Source organism: Epinephelus lanceolatus, chromosome 10 (genome assembly GCF_041903045.1).
Source record: "Epinephelus lanceolatus isolate andai-2023 chromosome 10, ASM4190304v1, whole genome shotgun sequence".
NCBI lineage: Eukaryota > Metazoa > Chordata > Actinopteri > Perciformes > Serranidae > Epinephelus > Epinephelus lanceolatus.
The window spans coordinates 16,326,573-16,345,455 of record NC_135743.1 but is presented as its reverse complement, the minus strand read 5'-3'; the positions used below and the strand labels follow the sequence as shown (position 1 = coordinate 16,345,455).

General features: G+C 42.7%; 1 protein-coding gene across 10 annotated transcripts in view; it reads right to left on the bottom strand.

Annotated features, from left to right (window-relative positions):
• The window catches only part of ddr1 (discoidin domain receptor tyrosine kinase 1), a 51,036-nt gene extending 42,944 nt beyond the window's left edge, over positions 1–8,092 (bottom strand). For 6 of the 10 annotated variants that reach the window (XM_078171670.1, XM_078171671.1, XM_078171674.1 and 3 more), the window contains exon 1: positions 5,990–6,127. In XM_078171670.1, coding sequence (XP_078027796.1) covers positions 5,990–5,991 — 2 coding nt within the window. In that variant the 5' untranslated portion in view covers positions 5,992–6,127. Of the gene's footprint in view, positions 1–5,989; positions 6,128–7,669 lie in introns of those variants that run through there. The other 4 variants (XM_033640711.2, XM_078171677.1, XM_033640713.2 and 1 more) reach the window with 2 other exon arrangements.
• Between the last annotated feature and the right edge of the window lie 10,791 nt (positions 8,093–18,883).

The window sequence follows — 18,883 nt, the reverse complement described above, 5'->3', positions numbered from 1 at the left end:
CATGCAAAGGAATGCTGAGATGCTATTTGCTTTGCAGCATAGTTGAGGGTGCATTTCACTTTTTGCAGGTGCTTGAAAATTACATGATTTCTTTTTGTCTTATTAGGTCTTATTAGTGCCGGTAGAGTGGCCGCAAAATCCGGACAATCCTTTTATGAATTTGCCCATGAATATTTGCATATAAGCAAGACCACAAACCCTGTAAAGGGACTGGGGAGCTCCACACCAAAATTCTGGTTATTTAACAGTCTGATCAGGGTGGGCAATCATCTGTGCCTACAGGCAGACGGGAGGGGGCTGTATCTGTCATATTGTATGTATTCATTGTATTCAGATGCTGTTCAGTAGTACCTGTTAGAGCTAGAACAATCAGCCAGCAGAATATATCAGCTGATATTAGCTCATTGCAGATATATACATAATAAAAAGGAATGCCAAAGACTGTAACTTAGAAAAAGTGTTTCCATTATGTAGCTGATCAGAAAGTGCTGACTAAGTTATTTTTCAGCTGTAAAATGTTCAAATCTTTAATAAACATATTTAAGGGATTCCAATCAAAATGACTATGTGATATAAAAAACAAATGTAAGTCAATACATCTTCATCAGATTCCTTAAATTCTCAAATACGCCCACAAAAATGGAGTTCCAGTCACAAGCTAGTTCCCGGTCTTTCCCTATTAAATTTCAACAGGCTTAATGTTGGTCCACCATAATGCATAAAGCACCAGGTTCTAGCGTTAACAAACTAGGTCTTTGTGTCCAATTGGCTTTCAGAAGAATATAGTTCAAACTCTTCTGCAGTCTGCCCCACAATGTTCCAGTGCTCTAGGAGCAGTGTTGCTGTTATGTTGTCTTTGTTCTAGTAATGTTCATTTTTGGCAGCTGATTTGTGCAACCTTTGTGCCAATTAAAAGCTTGTTGAAAAAAAGCTGACGTTCGCAGGTTTGGCTTCTGTCGAGCCACAAATTAAAAAGCCACACCCAGGTAGATCCAAAATGTGTAGCTACAAGCCTGCAGTACAAACACAGTATTTAGTCTGGATCTTATTTTTTTTTTTCTCGATTATAGCTGTATCATTGTGCTCCAATATTATGGCATCTGCAGAGGCTATCAAAAGGAAATAAGCCTGATCAGATACACAAACAGTAACAACGCAGGAGGTGGATTGCTTGTACCGCAGAGTGAACTAGAAAACAAAATGTTCTGTGACAGCTAAAATGTGACAAAGAACAGAGAGTGCAACACCAAAAAAATCCCACCAAGCAGAGGCCTTGTTAGCACCTCTAGCAACCAGCGGGATCCGCACTGAGTCGGCTGTTCATTAGCTGCATCGTGTGAATCAAAGAGTGACGGAGAGAGGACTCTTTGCACACAAAGGAAAAACAGGAAAAAAAGAGCGTATTAGAAGTTCTTTTGGGAAACTGGTTTATGACTGACAGCAACTGGAGCACTGTTTCGGTTCCCAGGGCTTGACGCTTCATACATGTCAGTACATGACGTTTAACTGTTCTCTGCTCTTTTTGCTCTGTATAATTCGTCTGGAATGAAAGGAGAGGCGTTTCACTTTTTAGTGAAAGTGAGCTAATGAAAGACCTTTCTCACCTGCACTAAAAGTTAGGAGTCAGAGTTTCAAGCTGCTGCTGCATGAAAACGAGCCTTCCTCGCTACAGTGAGGGAAGATTAGTTCTGAGTTTGACCTTAGTTGAAGCGTGGGTGTAAAAATGATAATGAGAATCTAGCAGAGATATGTGGCAGCATTATCATGTTAATACGACAGCGTGGCAGCAGGGTGTATATGTGGGGATGGTTCCAGTTTGACACTGAGGCCGTTTCAGGGCTGCAGTGTGATGGTAAGCCGCAGCCCAATTCCCTGAATTCAATTTGCACAGTCTCACTGCCACCTGTCAGAGAACAAGTGAGAAGCAGAGGGGAGGATGGGGTGAAAGGAGAGGCATGTGACAGCACAGTGCTACTCTCACAATGAGCAGAGAGAAAACGGCCGGCGACCAAGATACAGGAAGACAGACAGACAGACAGACAGAAGAATGCGATGGTGGAGGAAAACTCCCTTCAGCAACCAAACGAAGACACTCAGAATGACGGAGCGAGCGTGGGACAAAGGCAACTCTTTGCCCGCAGGAGGGTGAGAATTATTCATCCACTGAGCAGCTATTGAAACAGAGAGAGGGAAGGGGAGAAATGGAGGGAGGGAAACAAGGAGGGAAAGCTTGGAGAGAAGCAGAACAGCAGAAAGAGAGACCAGGTCAAACAGGAATGAGTTCAGTGAGACTCAGCATTTTGAGTCAAAGTGAGAAAAACAGTCAGGCCGAAGCCAGCCCTCTAACAGATGTCTTCGTCTCATTTCTAATGAATGACAGCTGAGCAGTGAGAAAAAGATTTTCAGACGTCTTTGAGCTGTTTGATGTTTAGCTACTGCAATGGGCAAACCAAAAAATATACTCACATAAAAGCATAAAAGCAAAAAGTGTTGTGACCTGATTATTATAAAGACTAGGCTTTGCTGAAACTCTACACACACACACGCACACACGCACACACACACACACACACTGCTAAAAGCCTCAGGCACAGGCTGATACCTCTATCACACTTGCAGTCCTCCTCCTCCTCCCTCTCAGCAGGAAAAAAAGCCTCCTAAAAAGAGCTAAATTACACATCACACAACAGTTTCCTGATGCTAATATGCCCCTCTAAACCCCTGGGAGGGAAAGACAGACAGGTCCGCCCCACTCAACGTGGATGTCGTTACAATTCAAATGCATCTCACGAAGAGAAGTCATATTAAAAAAGAAGTTCACCTTTTATGTTGTACAAAATTTTCTTCAATGTTGCAACAAGGTTTCAAAAGCACTTACTTTGCCAGAAGCCATTAGTACTTATTAGTGATATACTGAGCCACGAGAGGCATGGTGTGTGCTCGCAACTCAAGACGAAAACACCACCACAGTGTGAGGATTTGGACAGAGATGAAAAAAAAAACTGAAGAGAAAGAAAGAGCGAGAGGGAGAGAACAGAGCACACACGCTGGCTTTCAAGTTTCAGAGAGTTTCCATCTTTCATAAGGTTTGTCTGGCTTTTTCCAGAAGCGATAACTTCAACTGCCAGTTGTTGGGGAGACGTGTGAAAGCACCCGACATGATTCATGGTTGTTTTCAGCTCACAGGATTTAGTATTAGCAACCTTTAGTCATTAGATCATCAACTTACCTCAGCAGCACATGATTTTAAGGGGAATTCCACCAATTCTACACATCAGTGGGTTTACAGGAGAACTACTGTATATGTGGAAAAAAGTTGTACAAAGATTTTTTGTGGCTCCAGAGGGAGGCTTATCAGACCTCTAAGCTGCTCTTCATCTCTGCTTGAGGCTACCTGCTTGAGGCTACATCATCTGCTACCAGCATAACACACCCAAATCTCTGGGCTAACTGTTGTCGGTCAACTTGCATTGTGGGTAATGTATACGGCAGGTTGTGACAAGGAAGAAGAATGTATTGTATTAAAAAAGCCAATATCTGCTGTTTCAATTTTGTTCCTTTTGTTTTAGGGCCCTGACACATGAAGCTGACAGTCAGCTGTAGGTCAATGTCGGGCCATCAGTGAGCGTTTGACGCCCTAGCTTTAGCGGTGTGTCCCACAACACTGGCAATAGTGTCCTCGTCAGCTTTTATTTGGCAGGCGACAGCATGTGGGATCTGTGGCGGAGCCCATCAGTGAATAAAATCCCTCTGATTCGCCATTCAGCTCAGTGGAAAAGCAAACAAACAACTTAAGTAAAGAGGGCGTGAGATTGAAACAAACTTCTTATATGGAGGTAAAATTAATTTTTTTTAGCAATTGAGCTCTTAGCATAAACAGTCTGTAATCGTTTAACTGTTCACTAGTGCCCGGTAAATATGATTTGTTCTTTCAACATCCAGCTGTGTTGCTAATGTGCTAACTGGCTAACTAGTGTCTTGAATCCATCCTGTCTGCCTTCCAGTTTCCCTTTTTGAATGATGAAGACAGACTACTGCCGTCTGCTGGTATGGAGTTATTTCATCTCATGTAGAACATTATGTGCTATTTAGCCATTGGTTGTAGTCTTTGCGGTGTGTTCACACAGACAACGTGAGACGATGCAGCAGTTATCCTTCATCGCCACTATTTCTTTGATGTCGGTTTGGTGTGTCTGCGCCTTTAAACTGTCCAAGAAAGTCTGACAATGTCATAGGAGTGCAATATATGGGGGTACTTGAGAGAGAATTTTATTTTTGAGTCATAAAACATGTAACACAGTTGAGAAATTACACATTAGAGAGCTGTTACTTGCCAAGTTCTACATTTTTTGTATTTTTATCTAAATGAAATATATCACATATTAGCCCCCCAAAAATAGGCCACTGTTAATTTTGGGACCTATGCAGAGGCATTTCTGCAGGCTCTTGAGCTAAAATGAGGCATCAAGCCAAGGACGTGAGATACCTTGATAAGATAGTGTGACAAATTCTTTGAAAAAACCCTCAGCAGCCAAAATATAACCCCAGTTTGCTTACATCCAGGCAGCAACATTGTTATCTAAGCAGGGCACCCTCGACGGGAAGAGCAAACAGATAAATGAGGAGACTCACAGGGATAATAGGAGAGGGTGAGATGGATGAGCAGAGGAAGGAGGGGGAGTGGGATAAATGAAACATCTAGTGCTGCTTCAAAGGGAATGGTGAGATAGGAGATGAGGAGGGAGGATGTGTGCTCCATGTTAGATGTAAGGAGAAAGACAGATTGCCAGAATGATCAATTAGGGGATCAAAAGTATGTTGGATGTCAGGGTGGGATAGAGGGGTAATCTGAAAGAAGGTAGGACTTTGGAGATGGAGATTCACTGAGAGGAAATCAAATAAAGACTTGAGAACTTACTGACAACTAAAGCCCAAGAACACCACAGATCTCACTTTGAAGTGTCACCACGCATTACTCGAAGAAATTTGTTTCTGTGACAGTCCAGGCGAGCTCGCTCTGCATGTGACCACACATACGGGCGAAATGCAATTGAAGAGTCCAGCTGTCTAGACTTGAGCGGAAATTGGTTTAGGAAAACAGGGTGGACAGTTGAGTCCTGCCTTCAATTGGTTTCATTTCCCATTAGCAGGGGACTGTAGAGAGGAGAGGCAAGGAACCGTGTCGTGTCTTTGGACTTAAATGAATTCTTCCACCGGCCTCGCTCGGCCTGCCAGGAGCCAATTACGGGCAAACACTGAACTTAGCCGAGCTGCTGCCTAATGCATGATCGTTGTGAGAAAAGTCGCGTAAAGGAGGTATTATGGATGGAAAACACCATTATCGTTATTGTGTTCTTTCATGAGGTCACATTGGCTACACTGCCATAAAGATCAGGCAACTGTGCAAAACATGCAATTCAGTTATTGTGCGTCAGGATCTGCCCTTGGGATCTGGATTCGTATCCACCTACTTAAAGTCTTTTCAGATTGGTCGAAAAACAGAAACCCAAAGGCGAAGTCACAAAGCATGTCAGCCACCAAAACAAAGACGCAGAGAGGGGACAACAGACTGAGGTCAATGATCTACCAAACTACACAAACCAGTGCTCCCACTGTGAAGACAAAACCCTGCCTCTATGTGTGTGTGAGCTTGCACGCAAGCACGCATCTGGAGTTTTTCAATCACAAAAAGACAGCAATCATGCAAAACTGCAGTTAAAAAACCCTGGTTCATTTTTTCTTGTCTTGTACATAAAAAAAATCTTTTCAAGCCTTTTGTTGCCGAGTCTTAAAATGTCTAAAGACCGACACAATACAAATAACAAACAGCCATTTTTCAGACACTGTCAGACAAATTACTTTGCTCTGTGCATACTTCTCCACAAATCATATTATGCAATTAATGTCATTTTCTCCTAAGCCTGCCAAGACAAAGGCAAATCAATTAAAAAAAAGCTGTTCCTCACTATGCATACGCAATTATACTCACATAACTGGTCTTTCCAACTATTTAATATGTTCTGCTGCGTCTCCTCTGCTGGACTGCACAGCTGATAAAAAGCAGTTATGCAGGGCCAGCGGCTCTCGTGGGATGCTGTTGGAGACTTAACAGCCAGATGCCCATTAGACAGGGATCCAGCAGACCTGTGGTTGCTGTGAGGGACTGTGTGTATACCCACACTCAGGGCTCCTCCTTACATTATGCCCCTGCCTTACAGATGCAAAGCGGGAGGGATGGGGAGAGAGAAAATGATCTTTTATTGCCTCTCTATCTATTGGCAAACAGCACAGACACCCCCCTCCACCTACCCCCCCCCTCCTAACAGTCCAACAATGTTACAACTCCTCTGGACTGCTTGCTCAGTCCCACGGCCAACAAACTACCCACATCTACAGTTTTTCATGTGGTGGGAGAGGTGACTGCCCGCTGCACTGAACACCCACTGAAGCCCATTGTGCACTCCTCAATCAGGCCTCTGCAAGGCATGCACAAACACACAGGAACAGGCTGGCAACAGAAACACATGCAATCACACCCACATTTTCACCTCTCTCCTCCTGTCTCTTCCTGCCATAAACAAACAAACTCAGGCAGAGAGATAAAAATATGCATTTTCTGAGCAGAACTTTTTTTCCTCTCGATTCCTACACCATCCTGTTCACAGAGGAGACGAGAATCATTTATTAGACCTCATGATTGATTCACTCTCAGCAGCCTCTTTTTTTCTGGCTCATGAAAAACACAAGATGTGTACTCAGTTCAAAGTCCAAACCTTCGGGCAGCTCCTCCCCAGAGTTTGAAAATGTTTTCTGTATCAACACAGGTTCTCCTCCTAAGCACAAGGCCGCCCTGCAACGAGCTCAGGTTTGATTCTGGTGGCTGATAAGCTCCCCAACGAAAGAATCAACTCATTTAAAGGCCAGAGGTGACTGAAACCACAGCAGATTGTCTTATTGTGAGGTCACAGGGTTAATGATGGGTGTGATGACCACCACCTGGATGTGTGGAGGTCATCCTAAACATTACACATTTTACTGACCCATTCATTAGGGCTGCTGCAGTTTTAAAGCCTGACGTGCCAAGAAGAATGACTTTTGTTTGACTTGTGTGTGTGTTTTGTGAATGAGGTGCAATGTGGAGAATGGGTTTAGCAGACTGCAAAGAAAGGAAAGACTGGTGACAACTTAAACCATGTGACAGTTTGGGAGTTAGTGGCCATCAGACTGGGTAAGGATTGGAACTGAAAACGTGTGAAAGCAATGGTCTTGGCACAAATCAGGACTCAGAATAGTGTTTTAGGATCCACATTTAGAAAGATGTTGAACAGTCTGAACTGAGTCTAGACCATGATGTACACTGACAGAGTATTTCAGCTACGCAGTCGGCAAATGCCACAATGTATCTGCCACACAAACGTGCAGAGACCCGGAGCGCAACGTTACACCTCATATGCGCTTCTCAGCAGTCCGTGGCCACCGTCCAGAGCTGCTGTGCCCGCCTCACACCGAGACTTACAGACGCCAAGCCACAGAGTGAGAAGCAGACACATACACAGAGACACAGACAGCTGGAAATATCCGCTGTAATATTATTATAGCCGCTTATTATGGAGTAAAGTGCGCGGGGAGGAAACGCGCGAAGGGTTTAAAGGAGTTTGTCAGTACTTACCTAGAAGACACGGAGAAGTGTGCGTTGACAGCAGTCCAAACTTTTAGATGAAGTCTGTCTCAGACGAAGTAAAGCTGCCCTGACCAACACACGTCCACTGAATAATCCAAACTGTGCTCTGGAACAGTTGTTACGCTCAGTGAACGACCTCTGTCAAAAGTCAGAAAACAACAAATTATCCGGAAACTGCTGAACGCATCGGCTGGTATTAAACCAGAAGCCGGACTTTCACTGGACACTCTTGGTGTGAATTTTAAAACTTGTCGACAGTGAGGGAGAATATTAAAAAAAAAAGAGCGAGAAACCTTCCAGGGTCCCAGCGCCTCGGCCCCTCTGTGAATCTGCGCCCCGGCAGCTCCAACCTCAGTCCGGACTCAGCAGCCGGGCCAGCGGGCGCCACCAGGTGCTCATTTACATAACTGCACCGGCTGTGTCCAATCACAGCTCCGAGCAAGGTGTCTGATTGAATATTCCAGCAGGCACGCCGTCCAATCAGAGCTCCCAGTGGGCGGGAGCTGTGACCTTAACAACACAGGAGAAAGAAATTCAACGTGAAGCCTTTGGGGGCGATGGGAGTTTCTTTGTTACAACAACGCAGAGATTTAGGGAATATGATATATGATACAGCAGCAAGCAGAGGGCTCCCACCTTGTTAACCCTTTGCATGTAAGAAAATGTTTCTCTGCTGTTTTAAAACTGATTCTTAGGTTATTTAAACTTGTAAACTCGTTGAATGATCTGGTGTGCCTCTCAGCATCTGCCTGGGTCATTTAATGTGGACCCACAACACTCTGCCTTGGTATTTACCTCTGAAGGAAACTTTATTACAGAGTATTGGTGGTGTAACTGTATACCATTACTGCCCCTAGGCTATAATGACTTAGATTGAAGGGTTTGCAGTAAAACACAGAGATGGAGCTGGAACCAGGAGAGTTGTTGATACGAGACCCCGGGGGCAAAGCAAGAGTGAAATGGGAATTCATGTTTTAAAAGAGCCACATGTGTGTATGTTTATGCCAAATTACATCAAAAGTTGAAGCAGTCAGACACAGACAGACTGAAAAAAGCAAGGCTGTGCAAGAGTTACAGTATGTGTTGGTACTTGTCTGACTGAGAGGAGGGAAACTTTAGCTGGCGCTCAATCAGCGGCCAGGGACAATAAAGGTCATTTAACACACTCTGAGCTCCACCTTGGATAAACAGGGAAGAGGAACACTGATACTCTCTCTGCTGCCTAATGTTCGCTTTTGTGTGTGTATAAACAGGCTGTATGTCTTAATGTTTCCACTTGCATGTGCACATATCATCGCATGAATCCTTTGTACTGAAGATGAAATGAAATTTGTCAATAAGTCAAACTAAGTAACAAAGCACAGTTACTCAAGTCCTGTACATCTCAGGGGGAAATGTACTTTTCACTCCACTGCATTTATTTAACAGCTGTAGTTACTGTTTAGTGTTCGGATTAAAATTTGACATACTATACTTGTCGGCACACTTTTGCAGATACTTCTGTACTTAAACTTCTATTAGATTTTGAATGCAGGGCTCCCAGTTGTAAAGGAGTATTTTAAAAGTATGGTGTTGCTCCTTCTACTTAATTAACATAATACATCTTCCACTTCTGGTGCCATGTAATGAAAATTAGAGGCTATTAAGCACCCTTTCTCCAGGACAAACACGAATGTGTGTTTAAATGCTTGTGTGTAGGATTTAGTGGCATCTAGCTGTGAGAATTGCAGATAGCAACCAGCTGAAACTTCTCCTGGTTAGAATTCTGGCAGTGTCTATTGTTAAGGTGGTTTCTACCAGGAGCCAAATTATCTGCAAAGGTCTCTTCCTGTCCCAAACAGACCAAATGATTAGAATCAGTAGAAACACTGAATATAGCAGTTCCACGTTACAAATCAGTGTTTGTCCTATGCTCTTTGGCTAATCACAGAGCGGCTTCTGACTACAGTGGCCAACACGAACACACAAATGGCCCTATCTAGAGCCACTGTTTGGTGTGTCTGTTCTGGGCTACTGTAGAAACATGGCGGTGCAACATGGCAGACTCTGTGGAAGAGGACCTGCTCCCTATGTAGATATAAACAGCTCATTCTAAGGCTATGGAAACTTGTTCATATTTACTATATCTGCCAATATGTCCGCCTAAATCCTACACACTGGAGCTTTAAGTAAATTATCTGAATATGTTTTCCACCACTGATGCCATGTTTTTGAAATTAGAGGCTTTAAAATGTTCCAGGACAAACACGAGTGTGTGTGTGTTAATGATTGTTTTTAAAGTGTGTTTTTACCATATATTCATTATGATGATAAAAAATGAAAGAAAGATAAATTAAAAAGTAATACAACATATGGAAATAAAATACATAGCTGCAGGCGCTGTGTGCTTATGCACACAAATACAACATATTTTCTATTTGTTGATCAATTCTCATGAATTTCTGCTTTTTATCTTGACTTATTTTCTGTGTCTGCTCCTGCTCCATTCAGGCCACATTTACCCCAGCCCACCCCTCCACTGCACCCTCCCTCCCTCCCTCGCTCCCTCAGTGTCTTTGTGTTTATAAAGACTTTAGCTGGACTTTCATATGGCCTGGCCTCATTCTCTCTGCATATCATTAACATTCTCTCACCACTTTTCAATTCAAAGCTAAACCAAACCAAAACACTCCTCTCTCTCCTCTTGTGTTTAATGGTTAAGCCTCCATACTTCAGTGCTGTACATAAAAACTAATCTTAGCAGAGTTTTTTTTCTCTGTTTAGCTGCGCTGCGTTCATGATTTATTAATGTTTCCTGGTTATCTGTTTCATACAGGCGTTGATTTTTTATCTAAACCTTGTTCTCCAATAATGCTAAACAAGTAAAAAGGGTGATGAGCTTAAGCTGAAATGAAAGGGATGATGAAGAAATCATTGTGGATATTCAAGAGTGATTATCCATGACGTTCACTGATTCCCAGAAATTATCCTGCTGATGAGTGCAGTAATTCTTAGCTCTCTCTCCACAGAGCCGTTCCCTTCTCTTTTCAGCCCTTTCTGTGGTGCAGATCGTCCAACTGGCTCTGCTTTGTTCGTTGTCCCGGCAACTGCAAATCCCCTGGCAGAAATTATGACCTTTTTCACTATTATTTCTTTTCTACCCTGTGCCTCCTCTCTCCTATTCTTTGTGTATCTCACTTTCTTTTTGCCCTGATCTCTATTTTAATATTTCTTTTTTTTTCTTCACAAAATATGTTTCGTTCCTCCGTAGAGTTTTAGTTTGTTGTCACTAAACCTCCTTTTCTCCCTCCTCCCTTTCTACTCATTCTCGCTTTGAGTGAAAACCAGTGGAGCATAAAAAGCAGGTCTGATCCTGTGAGGAATTCACTGAGAGAGAGAGTGAGAAAGGGAGACAAACAGAGTGAGAAAGATAGAAGTTCAAGTTGTATTGCACTTATGAGTCAGCAAGGACACCAAAGCACTCTGTGTGATAGGTAAGGAAAGATAAAGAGAAGGAGAAAGAATGAGTTGCCCGAAACATCAATGGTCTGTCAAAAAGAAGAAAGAAGGTTTTCAAAAGAGAGGAGTGTGTTAGAAGTTAAAAGAAAGTCCTTACTTTTTAAAAAAGGTTATTGAATTCAGCAGAAAATTACCATTTTCATTCCGCGTTTCTATTCATGAGGGATGACAGATGATCTATTGCCTGTCATTTTGACTGCATAGTCTGAATTTATCACTTCTCTTACATCACTATAGTAAAAAAAACACCCACAAACATCTGAATTAGAAATGGAAGTGTTCAACTCAAAGGCATGGTACAACACACACACACACACACACACACACACACACACACACACACACACACACACAAGCGGGCTGTCCACCCCCTGTCATGGACTGACAGCTGTGCAAGGCTGCAGGGTTCAGACAACACAGATCATTTGCAGAATGTGAAGCTTGCAGTATGTTGGGAACCGGCGTAAAACCACATACCAAGCATACTACCCTCTGAAACTTCTCCACCAGGCTTTTTCACTGGAAATATCCAAAACCAATAAATGTCTGATTTGCAATGGTCAACGAAACCTCGAGAGAGCCCCACGGCTCCTTTTACCACAAAATACCATCTTTTTTTCACATGCATGTCTGACTTGAGGTCCGGGTTTGACTTAAACACACATGTATGCATGTGTGAGAGTGTGCATAGTATGTCTGTGTAAATGTACAACTCTCCATGCACCTCTGTGTTCCCCCCTAATGTCTGTTTACCATGACTTGTCTGTGCTCTGTCAGTTTTCGTGTCACAGGCCCGGGGCAGGTTGTATTTGATTGGCCCCTGGAGAGGATCTGGGACTGGTGGAGGTGTCAGGGGGTCATAGGGTCAGTGTCTGCCTCAGAGGGAGGTTCTTGGGTGGGGGTCAGAGTGGGCGTCAGTTTTGGAGTTCTCTTTTTAGGTGCCCGGTGAAGAAAACAGTTGCGTCAGCTCCTCTCACTTTCCACAGAGTTCTCTGACTAGTCTCTATTCGCTTGCTGTTGTTTTTGTATTTTTGGATTCAAGATTCTTTTTGTACTTTCTCAACAAGGTGGTGTGAACCTATACTAGCCGCTCTGTGAGGCTGCTCTTAGGCACAGTGATGCTTTAAAGGTCCAGTGTGTAGGATTTAGGGGAATATAGTGGCCTACATGGAATATAATATATAAAGTAGGTTTTCTTTAGTGTATAATCACCTGAAAATAAGCATTGTTAAGTTTTTGTTCCCTCAGAATGAGCCGTTTACCTACATAGGAGCAGGTCCTTGTCCATGGAGATCCCCATGTTGCACTGCCATGTTTCAACAGTAGCCCATGATGGACAAACCAAACACTGGCTTTAGATAGGGCCATTTCTGTTTTTGCATCCGCCACAAGAAAAAACACTGACTTTTTGACATGAAATTGCTTTATTTAGTGTTTTTTATCACTGGATCTGTTTGTTTTGGAGAGGAACAGACTTTGAAGGATAATTCAGCTTCCAGTAAAAACGTCCTGAACATCTGGATCTGAAGTTGTCAGAAAAGATGAGCAACCATTAGCAGGTGCTGGGCTAGCAGCCCATCTCCATCATGCCAAAAAGAAACACTGATTTGTAATGTGAAACTGATTTATTCAGTGTTTCACTGGCTGTAATCATAAGGTTCATTTGTTTTGGAGACAATGGGACCTCTGCAGATAATTCAGCTTCTGATAAAAACCCCTGAACAATGAACACTAAAGGAAATCTAACCGGGAGAAGTTTCAGCTGGTTGCAATATGAAATCCTCACCACTAGATGCCACTAAATGTCCCTAAAACTCATGCACTGTTCCTTTAAGCTAAAAGTCTTGACATCACCAAAGTTGGATACATTGTCTGGGAACCATGAATGTTTGTCCAAAATTTTGTGGCAATCCATCCAAAAGTTGGTGAGACATTTTAGTCTGGACCAAAGCACTGGCCCACATTGTCTTCCTAGTACGTCATGGTCTTTGTTTAAAGTGTTATCACTCTGTCAACAAAGACCTCACTGCAGATAAAGCGCCCTCTTATGTTTGTATTTTGTGTTTTTAATGATCTTGTAAGAGGAAATGAAAATATTTTTTGCCTTTGAAACCAAACGTCGCTTATACACACAGGAAAGCAACAGATTCATTACTGGATGACACCACGCAGACTCTCTCAAAGGCACTCAAGTATCTGGTGGATAAATCCGATCCTGCCTGGAGTGTCCTTGTGATCATGCAGCTAGATGTGTGTGAAGTGTGATGAGCTCAGTGTTGTCAGGGGAATGTGGGGGGGAGAGAGAGGGTGAGGTGGGAGGGAGGCTAAGGGGAGGTGGGACTGTTGGGTGTTGGTGTGTTGGGGGGAAGATGACCCCTCACACAGTCAGGAGTCCCTGGAGACCCTCTCAGCTGTAGCTGCGCACTTGTGCCTCCTCTTCCTCATGGCTGGAGGTGGAGGAGGGAGGGGGGGATGCAGACTCTTTTTGGGTGTCAGGTTCCCCCCCCCCCCCTTAGAAATCCCCTCTGTACACATGAACACACACACACACACACACACACACACACACACACTCTGTGACAGTGTGGAGGACTAACAGCCTGCGCTATGGCATTTGGGAGGCTCCTCTACAACTGTCGCCCTCTGTTCAAACTGCACCCCTCTAGGATTTTACTTCCCCTTTTCCTCAGCCCTTCCCTCCCTCCTCTCCTCTCCTCACCTGTCTGAGCCAGCCGTTGAATGAATGGTCTCCCTTTCTTCTCCAATCTCTCTGTGCTGCTAACAATAGAGCTTTGGGAATCATTCACTGTAACCTCCTTCGGATGTGCTCTGATCTTCTTTGTCTGGCTCTCCACCCGACTGTCTTTACCAATTACATGTTTAGCCTTCCCACACCCCTGGTGTTTAGCTCAAACAGTAGTTTAACTTGGCTGATTGCTGCCTCATACAGCTATGTCATGTTCCCAGGGCTCTGTGTGTGTGTGTGTATGTGTGTGTGTGTGTGTAAAGACATATAATTATAGCTATCCTTTAATTATTTTAATTAATATTCAAATTGGACAAAGCCCAAGGGAGAAACAAAACTCAGCTAATATACCAAAGCAATTCTGAACGCTTTGCCTAAGGACTTTATCGCCATGGTAACCCAAGTCTGATCTCGTCTCCACTGCTGGATCTCACACTCCCTCTCTCTCTCTCTCTCTTTTTTTTTTTTTAAACTTTCAGGCAGACTGTTGCTGGCTCCTTCCAGTGAGAGTGAATGTTGTGGCGGATTGGAAGCCGCTGAGGACGGGGTGGAGTGGATGAGGTGGGTGGTGGAGGGGACTCAGAGGGGTGCGAATGAGTGCCATTGCAATCCAGTGAGAGGTGGTGCTAAAAATACCTATTGACACATGGGCTCCGACTCACAAACAGGGTCACAGACAAACACACAAGCCGGTGACCAAAGAGGTCTCATTCATGCACCACCAGGCAGAGAAACACACACTTACAACACATCAGTGGAACAATTAAAATACATAAAGCCGCCACTATTTACAGTATAACTGAACTGTAAAATACTGAGGCCCTCTGAGTTTACATTGGCAATGCTTTGTATTTTGGAGAGCTCTGTGTCAAACAGAGAGCAGGCCCTTTCCACACTCAAGCACAAGTCCTCTGAACAAACAAACCCAGCTGCCATATTGTGACCCTCTGCGGGAGGAATATGGGAAAGCTGCTCTGTACACATTGTGTTGAATGCTCGCTGTGGCAAATATTGTTCCTGAGTTTACCTCACGGTGACATGCTGCTGGGATAGTTTGCCAAGCACTGATCACCTGTTTTTTTGTGTTTGGTCAACTTACAGAGGGATTATCACAAAATATGGGTGTGGTGTTCACCTGGGTCACTTCCTCTGTGATGTGTTTATACCACCCATTATAGATAAGTTAAATTTCTCCTGTCTACACATTTGGAAACATCTGACCTGAAGGGACTATAAAATCAGGTTTGTGCCTAAATATTACAATCCCTTTTTTAAATTTATTTCTGTAATGATTATTTGTATAGGGGCATGTATGTACCACAAAACGATGCCACACATGCTGCATTTATAGCCTAAGCTTATTTGCAATGCTCGTCCTTAGATAGTCCTTTGAATACATAAAACTCAACATAAAAGACACAAGAGCCAAAGCACAAGCTTAACAATAAACATTAAGAGCACAAAAACTCAGAGCTCAACAAAATCAAAGGTCTTGACAGTTTATCAGTGGTTGAGGATGTACTCAGATATTTTATACTTCCATAAAACATGCAATAAAACAATCTAAATAAACTCAATTACAAGTAAACAAAGCTTAAGCATACGTAAAGAGGCAAATCATGCAGGTTCTGCATAAAAATGTGGTTGATACATTATTAGATATGATAGTATTTGATTATCTCAGATGCATGAATGTATAAGATGCATTTTGCTGTTGTAGCTGGTTGAGGTGCAGCTTCTGACGACTTTAATGTTGTCAAAGAGTTTAGTGGTTCCTAAGCAAGATAAATGTAAGGAGGTCTTCAGATGATTTATAGAGTTGGAAAGGAAGTTCTTTACACAAAATTGTATTTTTGTACCTTTTGTACCTTTGTAGTGGATAATATCACCTCTATTCTAAGGGGTCACAGGCCAAAAAGTTTGGGGACCTATAATTTAATCTTCAGCAGTGCATTCTGTTTAAGAAACTCATGACATGTTATAAAAGATAAATAAAAGAAAATGTATTACAGTCTGAAATATAAGGGCATAAATGGAAATACTAAAGTATACAAACCTCAAAACTGTACTTATTGTGTAAAATGTACTCAGTTATTTTCCACCATTGCAGGCGATGGTAGTGGAAACCAACTTAAGAAGGAGCCGAGGAGGGGGTGTCCAATCTTCAGAGCCGAGGCCGCGTCACCCCTAGCAGTGCTGGAGCACCAGGACGCTGACTGGAGGGACAACTGCCCGAGCTGTAAATCAGTGTGTGTGTGTGTGTGTGTGTGTGTGTGTGTGTGTGTGTGTGGTCTCTGTATATCAGTGAAAAGCAAGCGACTCTGCTTACATAGTAAAAATATGGATTTCTGGCACAACTTCACCTCTTTCCAAAGTGCATGGAGAGGGGAAATTATCTGAAAGGACTAAAACTCTAGCAACATTTGTAGAGCAAGCAAAAAGTCTGTTTGCTGCAGGTATGAAAGCTGATCTGTGATCTGTGTACACAACAGAAATTAACCCTCATCAGTGGTGGAAACTAAGTACATTTACTCAAGCACTGTACTTAAAGGGACAGTTCACCCCAAAATCAAAAATACGTGCTTCTCCTCTTTCCTACAGAGCTATTTATTAATCTAGATTGTTCTGGTGTGAGGTACAGTGTTGGAGATATCGGCTGTAGTGATGTCTGCCTTCTCTCAATTATAATGGAACTAGATGTAGTGGGAAAAAAACAGCACATTTGCAAGATTCAACAGCAATGTTCCTTTCTAGAAGTCATGACCTGGTTACTCAAGATAATCCACAGACCTTGTTGTGAGCAGTTTCATGTAGGAACTATTTTCTCTCTATTGAACTACACCTGCAAAGTGAGTCACTGCATAAAAGGAAACTAGCTAATGTTACAGCTAAGCCATGGAGGACGCCATTGGGTGGGTGTAGTTATGTAGAAGGAGAAGAGTTCCTACATGAAACTGCTCACAAGGTCTGTGGATTATCTTGAGTAACCAGATCAGGGTTTCTGGAAAGAGACATTGCTGTTGAATTTTGCAAATGTATTTTTTCAGCGCTTTGAGCACCACAAGCCGAGTGCCATCTAGTTCTATTATATTTGAAAGAAGACAGACATTTCCGCAACTGCCACCTCAACCATCTAGATTAATAAATAGCTCTACAGGTAAGAGGAAAATATGTATGCTTGATTTTGGGGGTGAACTGTTTCTTTAAAAATAATTAAAGAGAGTTTAACTTCAAGATACTTATACTTTGTTTGCATGTGTTGCCACTTTTAATTATTCTTCACTGCAGTTCAGAGGGAAATATTTCACTTTTTTCTCCTCTACATTTACTTAACAGCCGGAATTATTAGTTTGTTTTATTTTCAGATGAAGATTTTACATAAAAAGCCCATAAGTCTATAAAACACAATAAAGATTAAACCATCACCTCAAAACTTCTCAGATCAAACTGAGGCAAAGGTTACAGATAAGCCTCCAAAAATGAAAACAGATTTGCGTTGCAGAACTTTTTTAATCATCTCACGACCCCTCTGTTTTATCTTGTGACCGTTAGAAAGGATCTGACCCCTCATTGGGGATTCACTGTACTAAACCTGGCTGTATATAAAGTAGTTTAAACTAGCTTCACCTCTACCAGCTGCAGCACTAAAATCCTGCTTAGGCATTGTTACATTATTGTTAACAATCCAATAATGTCATATGTAATAATATATCAGTCACAGTGGACATTTTACTGCAGAATAAGTGCTTTTACTTTTGATACTTAAAGTAGATTTATGTGGTAACACTTCAGTACTTCAGTAAAAGGTCTGAATACTTCCACCCTCATGATATTTTGTGACCCACCTTTTCTGTAGGTGATAAAACTGAACGTGGTTTAAATATCATGTAACACGTACTATATGAACACACTATTAACACCACAAATGAGAAGCCTGTGCACAATCAGCTTGGTGCACCTGACTATTAACTGCAACAGAGACTCATACTAATGCTTGCTTTGATAGCCCTCTAGTGACCACAGAGGTGTACCTGCCAGCTGAGATGTAGAACTATAATTTACTATAATGAGAGTAACTGCAGTTTGGTTGTTTCTGCAAAACCATCTGGGACATTTGATTTTAGTTTTGTCTTAAAAGAAAATGCTAACACTTACTTGTGGCTATTGTTGTTCTCCCTCAGCCAGATTGCTTTTTTACAAATTTCCCACTCACTCTCTCTCACCTGCATGTGTGTGTGTGCATGTGTGAGTGTGCGTGTCTGCGGCGCCCAGGGGACCGTATAACACCAGCCTAATGAATTTTTCTGCTCTGCTTATGCTCCGGCTCTCTTATGAAACCAATTCATTACTCCCCAGCTGAGGTCACGAAGGGAGCAAGAATGGGGCAAATAAGGGAGAGGGGATGGGGGTTAACAGTCCCCACAACAACCTGATTGCGTCATGAGAAAGCTATCCAAGACACCCCCTCCCCCCAAAAAAGAAAAGATCATATTCAAACCACATGGGCATTTTAGGCGTGACTAATGCTGGCAGCAAAGACATTTAAGACAGCAGAATTTAATTAACAGTTTTGAAATTTATGGTGTCATGCTCCAGTAAATCTAGGGTCTTTGTCTGGCTGTAATTACTGCCATACAGGTTTGAGGGCCACAACATAGTTAGAGCTCTAGCTGGGGAAATTAAGCAGCTCATGGCTCCGGCTGCGAATCGGAAACAATTCCAGATGATTCCTCTCTTCCCTCCTCTGAGTTTATCTAGTCAGCAAATAGCATCTGCGAGTAGGCTACCATACAAGTTGGCACTGAATCCAAATTATGCAAGATGAGGGGATTTTCCACCCACTTCCATCCCGTAAATAATGATTATGGCAGTTCTCTGTGGTGATTATCATCATACCGTCTCAGCTCGCTCATGAATGGTACCCAATGGGTCACGATATACATAATGAGATAATAGCT